At 40.5% G+C, this 19,810-nt stretch overlaps 1 protein-coding gene across 1 annotated transcript in view; it reads left to right on the top strand.

Moving 5' to 3' along the window:
* The window catches only part of AFF3 (ALF transcription elongation factor 3), a 330,669-nt gene that overhangs the window by 297,699 nt on the left and 13,160 nt on the right, over window positions 1-19,810 (top strand). Inside the window, exons 13-15 of the mRNA XM_075738011.1 lie at window positions 383-584; window positions 3,052-3,179; window positions 17,397-17,460. Of these exons, the coding sequence (XP_075594126.1) occupies window positions 383-584; window positions 3,052-3,179; window positions 17,397-17,460 (394 nt within the window). The remainder of the gene's footprint in view (window positions 1-382; window positions 585-3,051; window positions 3,180-17,396; window positions 17,461-19,810) is intronic.

The following is a 19,810-nucleotide window of genomic DNA, read 5'->3' as shown; positions in this document are numbered from 1 at the left end:
CCATGGCTTATAAATTGTCACCTGTAATGGTGAAAGAGCGCTCCATAACCTGAACTTACACTTCAGAGCCTAATCTTCATCTCCAGCTATCCCTTAAGAAATGGTGAGCAAGTGGCCATTTATCTCTGTATGTTTTTCAAGTACTCTGATACAGCCTTTATATTAACTCCAGAATTACAATTTGCCTTGAAGGGAAAGAGGAGAAACATGATACAAATTTGTAAATGAACTCTTGGTCCCAATACTGTAAGCTTGTTTCCAGATACCAATAGACTTTATCCTGCCAGTAGGTTTTAAATGCAAAGTTTTGGTAATATATAAAACATTTACCTTTCTCAAAGCCAGCTTTGTGACACTCCATTACTGTAATTTCCATTTCCAGCTTGGCAATACCAATAAATAAAAATGAGAAAATGCTTCGGTCACCCGTCTCTCCCCTCTCTGATGCATCAAAACACAAACACCCCAACGATGATTTAACTTCCTCCAGCAGACCTAATGGCAGCAGTCTATTACCTTCCATCTCCTCCAGCAAAAAACATAAGAGTGAAATCCAGTCACAGCCACATCCCGGAGACTTCAATGTAAGTTTATGCTGTTGTTCACAATACAAAGCCTAGCTGGGTATTTTTCACTTTGTATTGCATTCTGGGAGAGTTTGGCAGAATGTTATGCAAAAAAAATTGTAATAATGGATGTTGTATTGTAAGTTTAGTTTTTCTGGTTTGGAAACGAATGGCTTTAGGCTTCCAGAGTACTGCTTGGGTACGATGCAAGCCCCCTGTATCCCCAAGTGTGGTACATAAGGCCTCTACTGTATAAGGCCTCTACCCAGCCACTGCCTAAGCAGGAGTGTGCCTGCAGACAAGTTCTCCTACCTATCTTACAACCAATTTTCTCAGACACTTCTACTTACTCTTGACACTGGTGAACAGCTTAGCAGCAGCCTCACAACTCAGCTCCATCAGAGCCCCGGTATTCAGACACTTATCAGAGAGTCTTGCTCACACTAAACGTGTCCAGAGCGTTCTTCCAGATAAGGCCGTATTACTACACTGCGTGGTAGCCACTGCCTTCAGAGCATGAAGAGAGAGGAGTAGATGCTGTCCCCATTTATGTGTGACTTCTGTGATTAGGATACTGGAGTAAAGAGCCTGTAAGCTCTTCTGACTGAGGGAATTCACATGTCTCTCTCTCACCTCTCAAAATCCTACCCTCCAGCCTACGGGACACTGCCGGTAGAAGATCTAGGGCAGAATATTGTCACGTCCTCCCCTTGAAGCTCTTCTGGTTTGTGTGAAACACCTAGAGGAAGCAATTTGGGTACCATCATACTGATGTCTGCTGCTAGAGCATCTAGTCAAGCTGTCAGGGCACTCTGCTGCTGCTAGAAAGGCCCATGCTCCTCTCCTTGCTAAAAAAGCTGTTTATATATTTTATCATATATCTATTTGTTGTACTTGTTATTTGATACATAAGAGGCTTCAAAAGCCTAAGGATTAGTACCTAAGCAACTTTGAGGAAAACAAACTACCTGAGTTGTAGCAGTGGTCTCTTCCAGCCACTTTTGCTGTGGGGATAACTGGCCCCACAGTATATGTTAAGTATATATGTATATACTTAAATTTATGTATTTATTTGAGAGTGGAGGGGGAAGTAGTAACTGCAATATTAATTTTGGACACTTTTTAAAAAACAAGTTATTATAAATTGTGTGTTTCAAGATATCTCACAGATGCCTTTGGTAAATTGAAATAAAATTAATTACATAAAAATATTCCAATAAAAAGGCATTTTAGCATATCATAGACATTCATTTATTTTTTAACTTATTAAATGTAAATTTTTAAACATTTTAACTTCTAAAACATAAGTTTAGAGGTTTATAACCTTTTCAGAATTATAATAATATGATTCTTCACTGGGTATCTTGAAAACAATTTAAATTCCTTCACAGGCAAATGTGCTGGAAATCAAAAGTAAAAGGTGATTGCTTTATGATCCACACCCTTAGCAAATGTGTTTCACTGAGATTTTCTGCATAGCCTAGCAATGCACCATTTGGTCAACATTTTAACAACCTTCGCAATAAAATTCTTATGTATCTGATTATTCATCTGAAAACTTTAGCCTGCTGAACTGATCTGGATGTGCCATATAGAAGATGAGAGCTCATGACCTATAAATGTTCAAGTTAGCTTTGTTTTATCCCATCATCCCACCTGGCACCTAACTGGCATGCCCAAGCGGTCCTTTGAATTTCTGTCAGAGACCACAAGCCAGGGAGTGGCTTTTATCCATTTGAGCTTTTTTCTGTTTCCCTATTGCCTTTCTGTCTGTCACCTGAAAACTGTTTTCTGCCAGTGGTTGTCAACCAAAAGCAACCCGGGTCTCTCTGCTTTGTACCATACCGGTGTGTGACAGCCCACGCAGCAGGTCACTTGGTGGGACGAAGGGCTTATGAGGTCACATGAAGAGCAGGGCTGCAGCTCAGGTAATGTGTGAGATCCTGCCAAAAGACATGTGCTTCCACTGTTGCACAGAGCAGTGATCTTTCAAGCTGATCAGGGACCTACAGCAGAAGGAAACTTGGATCTTGGGCTGCAAATTCATACCGCACAGGCACATCAGCAGTGCAGCGCAAAATGAGTCAAACAAGTGAGCCTCACTCTCCCAAGGCAAGGTACAGTGCTCATTTGGAAGCTGAAGACTAGGCATGTAACTCAGTCTTCTAAATGCCCACAACAGATCTGTTCTTTAATAATTTCACTTACTGTATTTCAGAGTGTTTTGATAGTTACTAATAGTTTAGCTCCATTTCTTCTGTATATCACATTGAAATTTGAGCCCTTTACAAAGTGCTCTGAGCAGTATCTGTGAATTTGTGGCTATCAGTGACAGAATAGTTAGTTACACATACTCCATGCTGAAACAGGAGGTAAACTAACTGCCAATTTACAACACAATGCAAAGATGCTCTGTTGTTTATTAGTTGCTTTTTTGAAGTTAGTAGCCAATTCCTCAATGTCTTCTCTGCTGTTTGTTTTCTAGAAAGCAATTCACATCAATTCAGAAAATGTTCTTCTCTGCAATAAGCCCCAGTCCCAAACAGAGCCTTGGTCACCTCTCTCCAGCACACCCAGGGACTGCAGAAGGACAAAGCTTATCTTTGACGATATGTAAGTACAGATTACTTTAAAATAAAGAAAACAAAGTCATTTGCTGTATTTAAAGACAGAAAAATACAATTTCTCCAACAGGAGCTGAATCATGGCCAGAAGTATTATAGTAATACTGTATGTTGAGCAATGAATGTGACAGACTGTATAAACTCTTTAATTTTTCATCATAAATTAAAGCTCTGATCATCAGAGAGTAGTGAGGACTGGTTGTTCCGGAAAGGACAAGGGTCCAGGAGCCAAGGGGCAGAACATGTCTGACAGGGCAGGGGCCGTGCCAGCCGGGGGTCCAGACCCAGAACACCCAAGCAAGGTGAGCAGGGGAGGCCCAAGGGTGGAATCAGGTTCAACCAAGAGCCCAGATCCTCAGGCAAGTCTGTGGTGATGAGGCAGGTGCAAGGTCAGGAAGTCAGGTCAAGATCAGCCCCGTGACTGCCAGGGGTGCCTAGTGACGAGGCAGCTCTGAGGTCCAGCCAGGAAGACAGTCCCCACCCAGGTCAGCGTCCAGATCAATGAGGGCCATGGCCAGGCGCAAGCATGGCTGTGAGAGGGCTGAAGACAGGCACACTTACAATGAGCTTGGACAGGGAGTGAAGGCCCAGACCTAAGCTTAAATGGATTTCTTTGGACCGTGGGCAGAGGGGGAAAGCCCCACATGAGGCAGATGAGGGCCATTAAAGCCGTTAGTACCCTTGAGGCTCTGGCATTAATTATGCACACATCAGACTATGAATACATACAGAACCATAGCAGGGTAGGGTGAGAGGGGCACCCTTCTTGTGCTCCCTTTGGAGCAAGGGGAGAGGGCATGTGGGACCCTTGTACCCCTGAGCCTTGACAGCTGCTGATGTCATTGCTGCTGCTGCTCAGAAAAAGACATCACAAAGGCAGGGCGAGTAGGAAGCAGCAGTGGTTGGCATGAGTTCCTGGAGAGATACCTGGCCCTCCCCACCTCCACTACATCCTTCAAACTGTTACCGGAAAGCGGCAAAATAATTCGCTCTCTAAGACTTATTTTGAAGTTTTAGAAAGCCGGTATTCTTTATTGCAGCGCTGGGTGCACGGGGGATAACTCCACCTAACGTGCACACCCAAAAGACAAAACTAGCAAGTATTTATACTATGTTAATATACATATTCAGTATATTTCTGAGTAGTGCTTATCACGTTCATGGATTTTCCGGGAACTCGTTAGCATATGCTAATGTCTTTCGCGCATGTTTGTTGGCACCTCCAGGTGATCATTGGGGGTCTTCAGACTCAGTCCTGGTATCACATATACCTTATCCCTCAAGGCTGGTTTTGTGATCACCTTGTAACTTTCTTATCTTTGCGCATCTGTTCTTCCAAGGCCGAGCTGTTTAAAATGATTGTTCCAGAGCTTCTTATCTTATAACTAATTATTTTCTAAGTTACAATGGTTTCCCTTTTGTTTGGTTACATCTATTGAGCAATGGCTCTAATTGCTTGAATTGATCTTAATATTTCAATATTCACAGGTATCAAAACATCCCCTGCTCTCCTGCTTTGAAAATGATTTCATCTTGTAATTGTCTTCCTTTTTGGTAAATTAAAATTGCTGGTTTGTTTCCCAAGGTCATTTAGGATGTGCTATTATTTAGATGAGGTAGAAAGGTGAAAGTGAAGGTTGAAATCCTAGTATCTAGAAAATCCAGATTCCTTCTGACTGGTAATGTTCTGACCTGAAAATACTGATTTTTTTCTGGCTAGTGTAGAAGGGGTTCTGCTCAAGCTATCCCTCAGAGCACCTGGAGCTCCGTAAGCTGTGTGACCTTGACACACCTTTTGTACTCCCAGACATTCAGCCACAACATCTCTAGCTCTTTTATACCAAAGGAAACCCTGGGATAACACCCCTGTTTCCTCAGGAACTGCTTTCTACCAGAAATGGGATTCTTTTATTGTAATAATAGTGTTAATGCTAATGCTAATACTAAGGTTGGTTCACTCTACCTGGTCTCAGGGACAACTAGAGGCATGGCAGCCTCTCATAAAGAGAATCCAGATTTCCTACTATAAAGTATAAAGAATTCCCATAGACTTCATAAAGATGTAACTGTTTCGTATGTCAAGAAAAGACGACTGCTGAGATTAATTTCTGTGTGTATTCATGGCAGTCATAAGGAGATGTGAGTTGAATAAATGTAATCAATTTTTCTTCCCCTTTTGGAGAAAACTCTCCCCTGTGTATATATCCTTGTTTTCTCTCCTTCTCCGCTTCCCTCCACATTATTTAACTCTTCCAGTGCATTTATTCCACAATCTCCATTGAAGTAATTTGAAATGGCTTAGAAGTACTACCTAACTCTTCATATCTCTTAAAATACTTTATCTTCTCTAATTTACTTGCAGTCATTCAATTTTTCTGCAGTTTAAACATGCACATATAAGGCAGAAAGGTATCGGTGTGTCTGATAAAAGTCAAAATTGTAGGCGTGCACATATATTTGGATTAGAAAAAAACACAATCAGAAACAGCTACAACAGAGCTATTGTATTTTCATCTTATTTTCTCTCAAGATGCTGGCAAAAAACAGGGGGACTGGTTTGTTTCATTTTCCCCCTAGAACAATGTCATAGGAAAACTGCTTTTTTCACCATCTCTGTCATCTAGGAGGCTTTTATCACTTGCTTTCTCCATTAGTGATACGTGTGATTTCTCTGGCAGGCATCTTCAATAAAACTGTTTCACCTTTTCAGAGAGATACAATTAAACTGTTTGTGTATAGTGCCTTCCATGTAGAATGTCCCCAAGCAACTTGTGGCCCATTAAAAAAAGCAATCTAAAAAGCTAAATAAGATAAAACACAGAATGAAATATTTCTTAATTTGCCTTTAAAAACAGAAACAGTTAAATGCCTGTTGTGCTAACTAGAGAAGGGAGATTTTCATGTACTACAACTGTCACCCACAACCTGTTTCTAGGAAACACCACCAGAATACCAGCTATACTAGACTTTGATTCTGAAATTACCGTGCAGAGAAGTCACTGAAATGTAGCAGATTAGACTGGCTGTAAATGTTAAATGTCAACAAATTTGACTCACATGCTAGAAGGATCAAATTAAACAAGGCAGCCAGCGTCTTTCAAATTCATATAGTACCACAGCAGAGGATTTGAAGAAATGCAATACAGTAGGTCTAAAATTATGTAGTAATCCTAATGGCAGCATTTTGTCCAAAATTATGCCTATGAAGTATTTCATCTCATAATCCATGAAGTTCTGAATTACTGTAATCCAGCCATGGCTTTAAAGTCTTCATTTTAATCAGAAGCTATAGTTTTTAAGAGACTAAATCCCTTATATTTGATTTAAAACAACAACTAATTTTTTTGACCAATCAGTGTCTCTTTGCTTTATTCTCAATTTATTTTCTCCAGATCATTGACAACAGCTGTCACTAGCAATAAATTGGAACACAAGTAGGTCAATAAAAAAGTATATCTTGCTCGGCAGAGTGCTGTATACACATACATCGCAATATAAAAGTAAATATAGCTAACAGTCTTCAAAAGGCAGGCAAAATCCTGCTTGCCCTGGTTTGCCATTGTTTACTGCCTGCTCTAAATATGCTTCAAGGTACCCAGAATGCCAAGTATAAGTGACATCAATGCTGTTTCCAGTATTAATTCTTAACAAGATTTCCTTGATTTTTGGCCATTTCTGACTCTATGAAGAGAACATTTTCAAGGCTACATAATAAAGCTTCAAGCCAAATTCAGTCCTGCTGTAATTTCACTGAATGACAGAATTCCCAATAACTGCATTTAGGAACAAAGTCTGTTGTCCTTGAAGTGATAAGCACAGACATGCTGTGCATGCCAGAGGGCACAGTCCTACACCCTCCTCAAAATACTGCATATGTGGTATGAAAAAGAGCAGAGTGTACCCAGCTTCCCTGTTTTCCTTATGGCTAAAGCGGAACATGCTCCTCAGGATTATTTTCTCACTTGCATTGTGGGTTACCCTTTCAAACTTGGGGTGTATTTTTTCTTCACTCACATTTATTGTCCTTTCTGGCCTTATAGGAGCAAGAAAATACATCTTCTTCAGCTTTTTTTTAAAAAATTTATATTTTGTTGAGTGTTTGTGCCATCTTTATGGATTTAGGTGCTACACACACACACCAGCTTTACGTTGTCCAAGGAACATATCCTGCTGTAAGATAGCATTCCTGTGTTTGTTTGTCAACCAGTAAACCATATACCCAGAAAATACTCAACCTGTAAAGGTGTTATGCATAGAGCTCATAAAAAACTCAAAAGATAACTTCTTGACACATCACTTTGTTTTGGCTTGAACCCCAAGTCTCTCATTTTCAGTCTCCTCTTCCTTGTTCTTCTGCCTCAGAGTAGAAAAGAAAAGGTGCTCTTGGGTTGTGACACCCATACAACATCTGGAAGTCATCTCATTTTGCATTGCTCAAAATGCCTTAAGGACACCTGATCCTCTGAAGTATTTAGAGAGACTTTTGTAATGCTGAGCACATCCTCAGGAGCACAGTTAAGGAAAAGAGCTTCGCTCCTCTTTCTTCTCATCAGCAATCTAAAAAATCACTGGTCAGATAATTCAACATATACTACACTAAGTTCCTCACAAATTCATATGCTTACTGTGGACTGCTCCATTTCTTGGCTTTGGGAGATTTCAAGACTTCATCTGACCATCTCATTCTTCCTCTCCTTCCCTTCTTACCTGTGGCACTGAATTTTCTCATGTGTACACTGCCCATGAGAAAATAACATTAGACGATTAGACAGCAGGCATTGCCTCCCATGATTAAGTAATTAAGTTGCCTGTTCTCTGCAAGACCACCTACCCACTTTCTTTTTCAGGACACTTTGTGAGAGCTTGGTCTGGTGGGAAACAGATGCTTAATCAGCTCTAGCAAGAGATTCTCACAGGGTAAAGAATTTATAGCCACTATTCCCTGTCATCAAAGAAAAGCCAGAGCTGTGCACCTCATTTGAACTTACAGGCTACATCCATGCCCCTCCTCTGTTCCTATGGGCGGGTAGTCCAGCACTGCTTATGTTTATGTGATTAAACTGTCTTCACTCTGCAAAACAAAGAACGCTCACTGCCTCCTGAGAACAGTTCCTCGCCTGTGCTGTCCCTCAGCTGTGCCCAGGCATTGTCTGGGACTGAGCTCAAGACTGTGCCATGGAGAGTATTAGCGATTAAACAGCATGGATGATCAAATGATAGAGCTGGCATCCTTGCCCTGCTTATTTCACTTGCACAGACGTAGCCAAGGAATGGTTTTATTGGCAGACTCAGATCTGAAATATCCTCTGATAACTTTGCCACTCAGAAAAGAGGATTTGTTTGCATCAATTGATTTTGATGTGCCTTTTTCTTACTCTACAGCTTGACTAGAAAATATCTTTAGTCCACAGTGAATCATAACAGTGAGCAGAGCTCAGCAAACTCTCCTCCAGGTCCCAGCAGAGCTGAATCTCTCAGATAGAAGACAGTCTCTCCTGCCAGTCTCTCCCAGTTTTTCCTCACCTCTGCAACTGGTGAGCAATGAGCAGATGCCTACAGCAGGTGATGAGCACCCTCCAGACCCCTTTGCAGCTATTTGACTAGGCTAGGTCTTGTACTGAATATGAGGAAGTCTCATTTAACTTTCCATGGTATTTACTGTTCTAGCATACCTCTGGTTATTGACAGAGCTTGTTTTCCTCAGGTTAGGTAGCAAACACTGGTTTGTCCTTGAAGAGCTAAAAGTCCATCCCAGTGTAACTCAGGTTTTGTCTTCTTGTGCTGGATCACAGAGCACTGTGAGTTTTCATCACCCTTGATGCCAGGATTCACAGGTGTGGTGTGTAAGAGATATTCTAATGCCTCTATTTGCAGCTTAATTCCTAAGTCAGCTTTGCTGTCTCTGTGGCAGTGGAAAACATCTTTACATACATTTGAAGAATGTACTTAAAGTCCATTTTCCACAATGTAATTACCCAGAAGTTTTCCTTTTGGACTAGAAGGCTCACTGTAATGGCCCTAGGGTGCAAAGGCTGTGATCCCCCCAAGGAAACCTGGGAGCTTTCCTGTTCATTCCTTCAACATACTAGGGATATTTTCATCTTCCAGTGATAACGACCCACACTAGAGAGCATCATAACCACTTTAGCCTAGAGAATCACAGATAGACTGTTCAAATTCATTTTTAGCCTGGGAGTACCCTGTTCATCTTGAGAACCAACAATGAGTCATGGAGCTGGAGACGGGCTGTGATGACTTAGTGCACATGAGGAATATGAATTCTCAAAATCCCTATCAGATGCTTTCCTGGTCTTCTAGCACCTGATTATGATTTCTTTCAAATCCTCTGATTCTAAGTTTCTTAGAAAGGCATTGCAGGACAGAGTCCTGGACAGAGTATCTGTTTGAGGATCACCTGCTCCTTTCAGTGTAGATACCCCATTCATTGACTCAGGTTTCACACATACTGTCACTCAACAGTTTCACCCACACCTTGGCTTCTCACTTGTCAGAGCTGGGAACATAGGAGCTGGCTGCCAGGTAGTCCCTCCCCTAGAAAGACCTTTCTGCCTTTGGTTTTCAGCTGCCTCTTGGGAATTCAGGGTGTGATTCCATGGCATTTTGAAACAATATAGATGTGGACTGCTGTGTTCCTGCCTTCTCTCCCTACTTCTGACTGTAAAGGCTTTCAACCCACCTTTGACTGAAATTAGTTGATTTCAGAGTATCTATTTAACATAAAAAAAGAGACACAATTGTAGTTTATCTGCAAGGATGTAACATTTTCCCCGTCTGCTTTTAATACAGAATCTCAAGTTCCTTTCCTTCTGCTCTCTTCATATGTACACTTTGCCCTTGCATGATTTAGTCTAGATATTGATTTCACATGGATATCTTTATGTCATGAATCTGGGTCGTGCCCAGGAATTTGTAGTGGATTTTGACTCTTTGTCTTGGTCTCTCATGTTTCACTGTATTGACATGGTTAGTCTGGGGGATTTTTCATTTTTGCCAAAATAGGAATCTTACTTTATCTTTCTTCATTTAATTTAAATTAGGTGCCAGGCTTTAATTTTGTCTGCTATTTTTTGCAACAGTAACTCCCTCTCTAGGTATCTGCACTATTCATCAATTCATCTAATCTAAGCTATTGACCTTGTTATACTAAGCCCAACAAGATAATAGTTCTGTAGTTGCGTGATTGAGTAAATTTTTCTTACATTTGGCCTGACTCCAATCAGATCCTTTGTTCTTGTCTTTCTGAAATGCCTATAGCATTATCATGTAAACAGGTCACAAATACTCCCTCGGCCCTCTCCACTAGTACGCTCCCCTGCTGGGTCTGCCGTAGTGAGCGTGAGACTCCCATTCCTGGGTACCCACCTTGCAGAGTGCCATGGGCTCTCCCCCGCCATGTGTGCCACCATGCATGCCATGCCCCAGGCACAGCACTGCCAGGTCCCATAAAACAGCATTTATTTTAAGTTGTGGAATGGGTGGGAGGCCATGATACATCAGAGGAGAACACTATTTTGTATAGTAATACCTCCTCCTCAGCTTCAGCTCTGTCCTTTACCCCCAAGATGACCACCTTCATCTGTGATCCAACATGTCAGACATGCTCCTGACACGTCCCAGTGTGAAACAGCAAATAGGCAGGGCTGCGTACTCCCGCCTTTCACTTCACGTGGTTTTCTTGCTCTTATAGGATTTTCTTCTCTTCTTGGACTGAAAGTTCAAGGCCTGTTGGCACACCTTCAAAACTGGGCATGGGCTAAGCCTGACTACGCCAGTTTCTTCTGATTTGTCCCTAGCTCTCATCAAATTTTAAAGTTGCTTATATCGCCATTCTGCTCCCTTCCAGCACACTCACCATTTTAGGGTCTAGATTAGTAAAGTCATGAAACTGGTCTTATGTTTAGAATTATGATTTAAGCTGCTTTTATTACATGCAATTGTTGTACACTGAGGAAGCACTAGTTTGTTTTTTATAACACTTCAGCAGCATTATCTCTGAAGGGTATTAAAATATGCACTTGGCTACATTTATGATGTTTAATTGAACTTTTATTAGGTTTTTTTAATGTATCCTCATAAAGCACCATACCACAGTAAGAAATAATGTACAAGTGGTAGATTATGTAAATTAAGCAGAAAATGCTATAGTTTAGTATTTAGTTCATATAAAATATAAAAATTAGATGAAAAATGTGTTTTTGAATGCAGTTATAATTAAAATTGTATATTGGAGTCTAAGCTACACCGTACTCTGTAAATACCAGCGGTTGCGCTGAGTTCCAAGGAGATTATGTTGCAGTAGATGCTGATAAATTACTGTACGAAGTAAGGCTTTTATTGATTCACTTTGTTTGATTCTCTTCCCTTTTTTTACTGCATGAGTTTACATTTTTGCAATTATCTGCTAAACTGGAGTAAATTAAATTCAGAGAAGGCAGCAAAAGACAGAGGTGGCAGAGATATGCTGTAATGGCATAGAGCTAAATAGGATGAGAGGAACATATACACACACAAGCATTTCACCTGGGTAATGGTAACATCACTCTTAGGAGCTCAACAGCCCGGAAATTCTGAAAGGCTGCTTCTGGAAGGGGAGTAATTACGATGCCCGCAGCCATCTCACCTCACGCTGGGATCCCGTGCAACATAACAAGCAATGGAAACGCTGTCTTTCCTGCTGGTTTTCGACAAGCTCCCAGAGAAAGTGGTGGCAAGGCGAGTGAGAGAAATTCTGGACAGTAGCGGATTGTTTGATAAATTTCATCCTGGATTCAGCCACAGCCATGCTACTGAGGCTGCCCTTGTCAAAGTCATAAATGGTTTGAATGCCGCTGCTGAAAAGGAAGCCTGGCCTTGTTTGTACTATCAGATCTAGCCGTGGGGGGGTTATTCTGTAAAAGGCTGGATTCTGTTGCAGTGCCTAGGTGACTGGCTAGTGTTGACTGAGAATGCGTTGAACTGGTTCCAGCAGTACTTGATTGCTTTCCCCAATCAACATAGTAGGGTAAATTCTCCTCGAGAGCAGCCAGTTTCGCATAATGACACTTGATCCCAGGGAGAATTCACCAGCAGCCTGACTAAGTTGGCACTGATGCTTTACGCTCTTTCTCTTGCCTTTCAGAGAGATATATGAGATGCATTAGAGCAGTGTATTAGAACTCCTTTTTGGCTTTGTTGAGGAGGACTGTATTTCCAAAAGTACCAACAATCAGATATTCGGAAACAAAAGACTTTCTTGTGCAGTCAAGATTATTAGTAGAGATAAAACATTTGATTGTACCTGTTAATTTGAACTCAGACTTCTTTTTAATTTTACTTTTTTTAAAAAAAGAGGCCTGAATTATTTTTGTAAATCTGGAGTGACAGTGCTGACACCGATAGATACATACAGTTGTAAATAGCTTAAGAGGAGAATCTGACTCAATTGTCTGAAAACCAGAAGTCACTGAATAATTTTCCATGGGACTTCAGTTTACGTTCATGACCAGTAACCTTTCTAGCCTAACAAAGAGGCTCCAGTGCTTCTTCTACTACTCACATCCACTCCAGTTCAACCAGTAGCCTGGTACCATTTTAACCCTGTAGAATTTTTCCCTATTCCCTGGTTCCTCAGGCTGTAGCAAGGCTGTGATATGCAGAGCGATTGCAAACCTTAAACCAAAGACCTGAAAAGGAGTTTAGCCGCAGATCTTTCTGCATCTCATCAGTGAGAAAACAGATTTGCTTCTCCTCAGTAACAGCTACATACTGCCTCTCAACAGTAACATATAGTATCTGAAGTTAGTATGCAATGACATTACCTGCAAATTATCCAGTCAGAAATTATCACATATTTCACTAAAAAGACCAAGTTACAGAGGAAATTTGGATGAACCTTGAAGTTTGTAACAGATAAGGGTTCTCAATCACTATAAAATCAGAATATGATTAACAATCTTTTGTGAACTTCACAGATACAAAATGTGCAATGTGCAAAAGAACAACCCTGAGTAATGAATTTATGCATCCTCTTTCTCATATGTCTTCACATGTACATGAGCTGAAGTAACCTGTTATTTTCAAAGAGCCTATAGAAGAAGGGTTTTTATCTTTTTCTTTTTTCTTTTTTTTTGTTTTTACTTCATAATATAATAATTTAAACTAGTATACTGGATTTAAAAAGACAAATGGTATTCATGTGCAGTGGGAATCTAAACAAAACTGAATTTGAAACCTTTCTTTGACATTAAAAAATCCAAGCACCTCCTTATTGTGTTACTGAAGTGATTTAAGAAATGTGTGCAATATAAATAGACATACATTAAATCTATAGGACATTTCAGCTTTTAATTTTCACCCAAAATGCACATTAGTAATCTGAATAGAAAGTTTATTAACATGTAGTGATAAATTGAAGAAGATGGCATAAAGAGATCAGAATTTGACTTGGCATGTTTATTAACACTATTGAACAAGCACTGTTTAAGAAACTAGAAAAAAACACACCCTATCTATTTTTTCCCAATGAATCTTAAGTTCTGTTAGGTATCCCCTGATTTGTAAATCAATCTTGTATTTTTCCTATGGAAATACCTATACATTCATGCTGAGAATATATATGTTTTGCTTTAAAACAGCCTCTTAATGGTTTCTTTTTTATATTAGGCTTCCCAAAAAACAATTGGACTTAGCACAGAGTTATGACTTCAGGTTTTGCACGTTGCATTATGTTTAACCACGCCATAGCAGGGCCCTCAAAGCAAGCTTCTTGGCTCACTAATGTGCATGCCTCTTGCTAATACCCTCATTGCTAATCATAACTGAGGAGAATAAATCCTGCTAGTTGAAAACCATTTTACAATTAACTTATAAATAAGTAGACCATAATTACATTGTGTTATCTCACTTTGTTTTTACAGCCTCTTACCATGCTTCAAACAAGCAAATTAGACATATAGTGCTGGTTGGGGATGTTGCAAAGGACATATTTTAATGACCTGAGTTTGAAAGGATCATGTAAAGGTTCATCATTTCAGAGAGATGAGACCACTGTTTTGATGATTTGCTCTGCCCTGCTTTGCTTTTTGGCACTTCATAGTAAACAATCATCTACCCTAGGTCATTGCACAAGATAAGGAGAAATGGGACTGACTTACATTTTTTAAGAATTCTTTCAATGGTCTTGAGTGAAAACATAGGGTTTTTTCTATATCAAGCCACAGCCACTGTTTCAATGTCTAATATTTCATTATTGACTGTCACGGTTTAACCCCAGCCAGCAACCAAGCACCAGGTAGCTGCTCGCTCACCCCTCCCTGCCAAAGAGGATGGAGAGAAGAATGGAAAAAAAACCTCATGGGTTGAGATAAAGACAGTTTAATAGGATAACAAAGGAAGAGAAGAATAATAATAGTAATAACAAATAATAAAAACAACAACAACACAACAACAATATGATACACAAACACAGTTGCTCACCACATGCAGAAAAACAACCCGATGCCCAGTCTGTTTCCAAGCAGCAATTCTGCCTCCCAGATAGCCTCCCCAGTTATATCTGGAGCATGACATTCTATGGTAGGGAATATCACTTTGGCCAGTCTGGGTCAGCTGTCCTGGCTGTGCTCTCCCAGCTTCCTGAGCACCTGGCAGGGCGTGAGAAGCCAAAAAGTCCTTGACAGTGTAAGCACTACAACTACCTAGCAACAACTAAAAACATCAGTGTGTTATCAACATTATTCTCATACTAAATCCAAAACACAGCACTATACCAGCTACTAGAAAGAAAATTAACTCTCTCTCAGCTGAAACCAGGACATTGACCAAGACCAAATCCAGATGGTTTGTATTATTAAGATAATGTTAGCATCTTGCAGGGCACAGGAAGTATTTGCAGCTGCAGTAGGTTATGATATGCTGGGATACAAACCTGTCTTTAGTGCCATTTCTGACCTACTGGCTAGAGTGAGCTGGGGGGAAATTCCATTCTGAAGGAGAATAATATTTTAAAGAAAGTTGGAGCAAAGGAACTGTTTTTCTTCATATCAACAAGCTTTTTAGGGCAGAGGTCATTCAAAATTAGCCAGACTTGGAATTTTATTTCCATGTAGTGATATTTAGCCTTCCTTCTCTTCAAAAAAGGTTGACTAACCTTCCATGATGCAATTAAATGTCCTTGAAAGCGTGTGCACTTAAGTAGAAGGAAACAGACTAAGTAAATGCACTGGAATGGTCTCGAGGAAGTACATATGGCTGTCTTCTTTTGTCAAGAGGCTCCCTCTTACTCCCACTGATCTCAGTTATTGATCTGAGCATGTTCTTACTACTATTAGCAGGAATTTTTTACTCATCCATCCCACTGACTTCATTATTTAGATCTGTACCTTCTCTGACTGACACAAAACATTTTTTAAACAAGTGTGCTGAGAAATCTCAGTTTCAAAAAAGCCCTAGTTAGGATTGTGTACTGGTTTGCACTGGGATAGAGTTAATTTTCTTCACAGTAGCTCTTACGATGCTGTGTTTTGGATCTGTGACCAAAACAGCGTTGATAACACAGGAATGCTTTAGCTCTTGCTGAGCAGTGCTTGCACAGCCTCAAGGCTTTTTCTGTTTCCCACCCTGCCCCGACAGCAAGTAGTCTAGGGGATATCCCATACTATATGACGTCATGCTCAGCAATAAAAGCTGGGAGAAAAATGAGAGAGAGGGGACACTCAAAGTGATGGCGTTTGTCTTTCCAAGTCATCGTTAAGCATGACGAAGCCCTGCTTTCCTGGAGAACACCTGCCTGTCCATGGGAAGGAGTGAATGAATTCCTTGTTCTGCTTTGCTTTACCTATTAGTCTGTCTTTATCTCAACCAACAAGTTTTCTCACTTTTACCCTTCTGATTCTCTCCCCTATCCCACTGGGGGGCATGAGCGAGTGGCTGGGTGGAGCTCAGCTGCCTGCTGGGGTTAACCTACAACAGATTGCTGAGTGGCAATAGTACCATATCATTTACAACGTCAAGCACTTAAAAGCATGAATGTTAAGAACATCAGAATTCATACTTGGACTACTCAGGAATATCTCATTTTCATTAGATAAGGGCAAAGGGATGACACTCTAACCAATACTAAGAAAATTATTTTGCAAGGCAAAACTTCCTTCTCTGAGATAGATGAGGATATGGCAGTAACCACAGCATAAGCTGAGAAGAACAAGGACATATTTTAACTGAATAGAGAAAGAAAAAGGCCATCCCCCATGTATATGAGACGAAGAATCTGCAGGGTCAGGAAATGTGAAGACTTTTATGAGTCTGAAGACGCAAGGTTAGGGCCTGAAATGACATGGCAAATGGCAGTTCACAGTGACTGAGAAAGGTGCAATAGGGAGAGCTTGTGGGAGGAGATGAAGAAATTTGCTTCAGCCATGAGGAGCTAACAGAGTTGGTGACCAGACATTGCCAAGAAGACATCAGTTTGTGTTTTCAGTTTGAATGGAAGTGGCTAAGTCTGGATCAGAAACAGCCCTTGAATTTGAGCCCTGCAGTCAGTAGGTCAGGTAGGTTAAGGAAGGGATGGAGTCTCTGAGATCTGTTTGAGGAGAAATCAATGGAGAAATTGGCACAAGCAATGCCAGTGGAATTGCAGCAGGCAGCTCAGCACTGAGTCGGAGATGAACTCCAGGCAGCAAAAGTAAACAGCACTCTCAGCATACTTACAGATAAGAGGGACAAGGGAGGTGAGATAGTAGTTGTGGAAGCAAACAGATTCAATGCGTGTTTTCAAAGTGGAGGGATTAAACACACACTTGTTTTGAGAGGAGGGAGAAGCCAAGGCAAATGACAGTGTACAGAGAGGAGCAGAAAAAGAGGTAAGCAAGCACCAGGGAAAGGGGAAGATGGAATATCTTGTTCCGCTTGTATCCGTTTTGCAGATCAAAACTTCACTAATTTGGAAAGCGGTTTATATAATCCATAAAAACGCATTTTATTAGCTTTTTTTTGCTTTGAATCACTGACTTCTAAAGAATGAGAACAGCCATAAATGCTATTGTCTCCACAGGCAGCAATTTGGAAATAGAAGATGCATGGTTACATGATAAGTGTATTTTCTTCATAAAAAATGTTTGCAAATCAGGTTTAAAATAAGGGGAAAATAACTTGAAAATATTCTGCACTTCAGAAAATAATAAAATGTCTTCTTATTTTCCCCTGGTAGGCCACGCAATGCAGATTACTTTATGCAGGAAGCTAAACGGAAGAAGCATAAAGCAGATGCAATGGTGAGAACATTTTCTTTCCAGTTATGTTGCTCCAAATTATTTTTGTAATGCAGTTTCTTCATCAGTGCAGTATTGCTGGGGTAATTATAAAATCTATTATAAGCATGGCTAGGCTTGTTAAATTAAGAAATGTTTATATAATCAAATGTTCATAGCCCAATAAACTATGACTTAGCAAATAATGACTTACTGAGATAAAGGCCTGGATAAATAAAACTTTCCATTTATTCCTTTGCTTTAATTAGTAACTATAGTAATGGAGGCTGTGTAACGGATCCACATACCTATCTTGTCAGTTTAACTAGCTGGCTACGTCCTATAATTGTATCCCCAAATTTGGTCTGGTGGCTGAGGTATTTTTACTTCTTTTAAAGAGCTTTGGCTTTTCGGTGCCAAAAGAATCCAGGTTTCATGGCAGACATTTCCTAATATAATCAGAAGCACGCAAGGAATCTGTGTAACCCCAGAGGAACACCTTGCACACAAAGGACTGTTGCAACAAACTGATTCTTGGCCCTGGCTTTGACCTGTCTAAAAATGTAGCTGGTAAGACCCTCCTGAGAAAGGGGAATGCGAGGTTATATGGACCACTAAAGGGATGCTTGTCTTCCCAAACAAATGGGTGCAACAAAGTACGCAGTGCTCCGGGAGAGCTCCGCTTAGCCATCTCTCAGCTTTCTCCAAGGCTATGTTTGTCCAGCACTATGAATAAGCCAGCACTAGGCCTCTGGGATGGCAGATGCAATATATGGGATGGGCCCCTGCATTAATGTGGCTGTCTCACAGGTGGGAGTAGTTGCAGTCCTGCCTTGCCCTGTCATACAACACTTTGTTGTCACAGCAGCAGGAAAGAAGAAAGGTAACTCAGAGCCTCTGTTTCTTCACCTCTTTTTCTCAGCTGTACAGAATGTAAAAAGGCCAAAGAAGCAGAAGCAGGCCTTAATTTAGGACACTGAGTTTTACACTCTACCTGAGTTTATAAGTTCAAATTTCCATGGTTTATTCAGTTCCATTTTACTCTAAAGTGAGTCTTAAATCAGAAAATATTGTGGAGAAGTACAAATGGTGCATTTTAGTGTGTTGCTTTAAACAGAATGGAAAAAATCACTTAATATGCAAAGGAAATTCTTAGCCTGAAGAGAAATATTTTTATGCTAGACTTTCAGAAACAGGAGGTGCAAGCATTATTCTCCGCTCTGCCACAAGTTTCCTGCACGCAAGTCACTTTTAGGCACAGTTTAACTAGCGTCCCATCAGTGTTACATGATTGAATCATCCTTCACATTCAGCTTCTGTAAGCAGTGGACCAGCACCTTACTTACACCTTGTGAATAGCCCTTTGCAGGTACTTCCTCTCCCTCCTTAACTGCGTAGGGACCCTGGAGGAATTCCCATATTGCCAAAGTGCCTCCAGGCACTTTGAATCACCTTGCTGGGCTCGATAGCTCCTACTTTGGCACTGCAATACCTAGTATAGGCACTTAGAGTGAGCAGCCTGAAAATTACTCTAAGTCTCTCTGCTCCTTAGTCCCCCCATCTGTGAAATTGGGATAATAGCACTTCCACTCGCAGAAGAGCGTTGGGGAGAAAAATATAATAAAAAGTTTGTGAAGTTCTCTGGTATGATCGCAATGGGAGTCATATAAGAACCTAAAATAGATTGAAGCCAGTGTGCCATTCCAAAGTTACTATTTAAAATCTTTATCCCTTGGAAAAGAATAAGGTCCATTAACCTTTCACTGTGTGCATCAGATTTCAACCAAATGCATCCAGTCCATTAATAGGCTTTATGTACCGCAGGAGTTCTGTCTGAAGGAAAAAGAAGTCAGGACACAGAGGTATTAGTATGACGCACCTCTATCCACATCAAAAAAATTCTGAGAGCAGATACGTGGTATGTAAGTGTACATATATGAGCATTATGTGCACATTTGCATAAACACCATTGTTGAGGACATATATGTATGTATATCTGTATAAGTACACACGTACACACACAGAGAGTCAAAGAAGTACTGAAAACAGGAGAAGAAATGGGGCAAGGGAAAAGGATGGCAGGAGAAGCTGAGGGAGCAGAGCAATCCCTGAAAGGGGAAGAGGATATAGAAAGCAAATTCCTGAGAAGAGGAGAGTATGGTCAAGCACTGATGAAAATGGTAGGGATAAAGAAGACATGAGAACAGAGATGATCCTTTGAATAAGAGAGTTAGTAGTCAAAGTATTATTTCTGATTCCCTTAGTTCACAATAATCATTACCTTTCTTTGCTGAGTGATGAAAAACTACATTTGCAAACATATGTGAAACCCTTTTTAATGAAAGCTGGAGCAAAAGGCCTGATGAGTTTGTGG

The sequence above is a fragment of the Balearica regulorum genome, chromosome 1, assembly GCF_011004875.1.
Source record: "Balearica regulorum gibbericeps isolate bBalReg1 chromosome 1, bBalReg1.pri, whole genome shotgun sequence".
Taxonomy (NCBI): Eukaryota; Metazoa; Chordata; class Aves; order Gruiformes; family Gruidae; genus Balearica; species Balearica regulorum.
The sequence above is the reverse complement of the archived record's forward strand: the minus strand, read 5'-3'. Positions and strand labels throughout refer to the sequence as shown.